The following is a 3499-nucleotide window of genomic DNA, read 5'->3' as shown; positions in this document are numbered from 1 at the left end:
CCCTCCCCCGTCCCCCCAGCCCCCCTTTTGCAGCGCCGCCAAGGACGGTGGTCTCGCGCCCTCTGCCGGCCGTGTGCGGAGATGCAGCCCAGGCCCGCCACCCGGGGCCCCTAACGACGGCGTGGTGCTGGGCCTGGGCAGGGGTCTTGCTCATGTCTCCGAGGGCCTTAGTGGCCGGAGCTGGCTCCCCCGGCAGGGTGGGCTCACCTCTCCTGGAGCTTGGCGGAGTGCGGGTGGCGCTGCACGGAGGTGTCCTCGCTGTGGTAGCGCGCGCAGGTCTCGTCAATGCTGTAGGTCTGCAACTTGTCCGACCAGTCCATCTCGCAGGTCTGCTTGTGCTCGCGGTTTAGCCTGGGGGCAGGGGTTTGTGCCCGAGGGGAAGCTCAGTGTCAGGCCTCATCCGCCCGGGGTGGGTCCTCGCCTGGTCCTCCCCAGGACCCTTCGAGCAGACTCCAGCTGGGCTCTGGATGCTCAGGCCCCTAGGCTGGGCCCCCATCCAGCCCTGACCTGAGACAACCCCCTCTTCTCTCTGAACCTCCTGGTTGTGTCTCCTGATATCCCGCCCCAGGGCCAGCCCCATGGGTCGAGGTCAGAGGTCATATGTTGGACAGCCCTGACGCACCTGATCTGGTTCATGGCTTGCATGATGGTCCGCTTCAAGAGTTCCTGAATGTTCCGGATGAGCTCGGCTTCCTGGGGGAGGGGGAGAGCCCGCCTGAGCACCAGAGCCCCCTGCCCCTGGTCTCTGGTGAGGGTCTGAGGACGGCCCACTCTCAGCCCCTTGAACACTGGGGAGGAGCTGAGACTTGGGGCCTGACCCCTGGCTTGGTGTCTTGAGCCAGACACGTACCCTGTTGATCCTCAGTCTTTTTTCCTGGAAAATGGGGGCATGAGCCCAGCTCTTTCTCATTGGGTCTATTCTGGGCTTTTGAACATTTATTTGGTGCATTGTAAGTGGGGTATTTTCTTTGGGGAACTTCTATGGGCCACTGAAAGAGTCACCTTGTGGCATTTCCCATACGCCTTGTCCTTACTCCTTCCCCACCCTGGGCTTTGGGGTCATCCCTGCAGCGTCCCCACATACTGAGTGGTGTCAGCCTGCCCCTTTGCCCCTGGGACAGCCTCTGAGGACCCCAAGCCGTGGGGGACCAGATGCCCTCCCTGGGTATTCATTTGTGCATGAACCACCCTCTCCCTGTGACATGAGTTTCACCTCCATTGTGTTCTAAATTCACATGTGTCTAGTCCTGCTCTATTCTGTGGTCCATCTCCTCACTCCTGCACCACCACTGGTGTTTCCATATCAAACAGGTGGAGCAAGGGCAAGGACAGGGGGTCCCTGGCTCAGGGCAGAGGGGTTTGCACAGGAGCCTTGGGAGCTCTTAAGAAGCTGCGAGGTGAACAGGGGTCTCCCTGGGCCCCCTGGGCCTGCTGTTTACTTCTCGCATCTCTCATTAATGTCCACAGGCCTGCAGCCCATTCACAGGGGAGGCCCCAGGCACTGAGAGGAGGAGAATTCTGCAGAGCCAGGACCTGGGGCCAGGCCTGAGTCACCTCCTAGTCCTTCGTGGGCTGCCCCAAGGAAGCTTTTGCTGGGTTTGGAGGGTACAGGGGACTTCGGAAAAGGGAGGGACTCTTTGAGGCTGGGGCTCTGTGTGGGATGCATAGGTACAAGTAGCTCCCAGCCCACCTGCTCCGGTCCACACCTGCAGCACTGGCCTGTCCTGGATTGCCACCCGGAGAGTAGCTGTCCCTGCCAGGGGCATCTGGGTGGGAGGGGGTCTTGTGGCTCAGCCTCAGGGAGAACAAGAACAAGCTTAATTTGCTTGAACTTGAAGTGGGCTGAAAGGGGAAGGGTTCCAAAAGAGGGTTGCTTGGAAGTCAGGTGCCAAATGGAGGCAAAAGCCACCTTCTGTGACTAAAGGAACAGGTCCCCAGTTCCCAGGGGTCCTGTGTGTGCAGGGGGTGTGGGCTCTGTGTGTACCTGCGTACAGCCAGGTAGGCACACAGGTGCCAGTGCCTCTGCCAGCCCCTGCGGCCTGGGTTGTCCACGTGAACTGCCCAGGACTCCCTACCTCTTGGTGCCCCTGCGGCCCACCCACTCTGGCCCAGTGCAGCGTGTGCTCCCTGGAGAAAGGCGAGGGGCGCCCAGTGGCACCTTCAGCAGCTCCGTCTCCACATGGTCGCGCACAAGGTCAGGGTGCTGGCGGCGTTCACGGCACTGCAGGTTGTCAGTGGCGATGGCGTAGGGCACTGCTGTGGCTTCCAGGGCGCGCTCCAGCCGCTGCTTCTGGGCCAGCAGCAGGTCGGTCTCAGCGATCAGCTCGTCCACCTGGCGCTGCAGCTCCGACTTCCAGTAGTGTGTGTCCTGCAGGCGCTGGCCCACCTTCTGCGTGGAGTCCTGCTGCGTGCGCCATGCCAGGGCCTGTGTCTCAGCCACCAGCTGCTGGCTCTCGTGTCGCTGCTGCTCCGACCGGTCGCGGTCCGCAAAGGCCTGGTGGTAGCGGGCGTAGCAGCTCTGAAACCATTCATCCACCAGGTACTTGGCTGTGCGGAAGCCGGCGGTGGCCAGGCCCGAGGACGTGTGGGCACCCGTGTTGCGGGCCACGTCGTACACCTTGGGGGGCAGTTCGCACAGCTCTATTGTCTGCAGGGCTGGCTGCTTGGTCAGGAGCACGTCCGTCTGTGCCATGGTGCTGCTGCCCAACCAGTGGTTGTGGGGAGCGAGGGGGGAGGGTCGCTGGCACAGTCAGCCAGGCACAGTCAGCTGGGCAGAGCCAGCCACTCTGTCCCCAGAGCAGGTCACAGCTCCTAGTCTCCCCGAGACACTGTACACACCAAGGCCCTCCTGTTGCTGGGCAACGTGGATCCCCCCCAGTGGGGGAGGGGGGTTCAGTGGAACAGAACTTCCCTCTTAAAGTACCAGCCAGTCCCGGGCTCTGTTCTGTCCTCGGGGGCAGGGGTGGGGGGCGCTGCCCAAAGCCCACTGCCCCTTGTTGGTTCATCCACGCTTTGACTCCCAATTCCCTTCTCTGAGCCTTGTCCTGTGCTGGGCTCTGGGATCAGCTCACTTTGAGACCCCATCAGGGTGGAGGGGCTGGGGCTGTTAGGGGGGCCTCAGGGGAGCATTTGGGGGCACTGGCAGTGGCACTTTTACCCTAATATCTGCAGTGCTACAGGTGGCTCCTCTCCATGCCTCATGTCCCAGCACCGGCCCCAACACCATGCCTATGGCAAGCCCCCACCGGGGCAGTGTCTGCTGGGACCCTGGCCACATCTGCTCCTGGGACCACTGCCCAAGGGCCAGGCCCACATCGTCTCCCGCTCCTCCTTCCATGTCCCAGCCAGGGTCTCCGCCAGGGCACGGTGGGGAGGTGGGCCTACTCTTTGATGGGGAGTTGAATCTGGCCTCTGGGTGGGCGCCAGTGTTGGGGAGGAGGCAGGTCCCACCTGGGAAGGCTGTCCCCAAGGCCAACCAGGGCCGGGCTGCGTGGGCAGA

General features: G+C 62.7%; 1 protein-coding gene across 1 annotated transcript in view; it reads right to left on the bottom strand.

Moving 5' to 3' along the window:
* TEKT4 (tektin 4) overlaps positions 1–2692 on the bottom strand; it is a 5166-nt gene extending 2474 nt beyond the window's left edge. The window contains exons 1-3 of the mRNA XM_008570572.1: positions 2159–2692; positions 623–693; positions 208–351 (exon numbers count right to left, since the gene is read on the bottom strand). Of these exons, the coding sequence (XP_008568794.1) occupies positions 208–351; positions 623–693; positions 2159–2692 (749 nt within the window). The remainder of the gene's footprint in view (positions 1–207; positions 352–622; positions 694–2158) is intronic.
* Positions 2693–3499: the final 807 nt, after the last annotated feature.

This window comes from Galeopterus variegatus, unplaced genomic scaffold (assembly GCF_000696425.1).
Source record: "Galeopterus variegatus unplaced genomic scaffold, G_variegatus-3.0.2 Scaffold615, whole genome shotgun sequence".
Classification (NCBI taxonomy): Eukaryota; Metazoa; Chordata; class Mammalia; order Dermoptera; family Cynocephalidae; genus Galeopterus; species Galeopterus variegatus.
The sequence above is the reverse complement of the archived record's forward strand: the minus strand, read 5'-3'. Positions and strand labels throughout refer to the sequence as shown.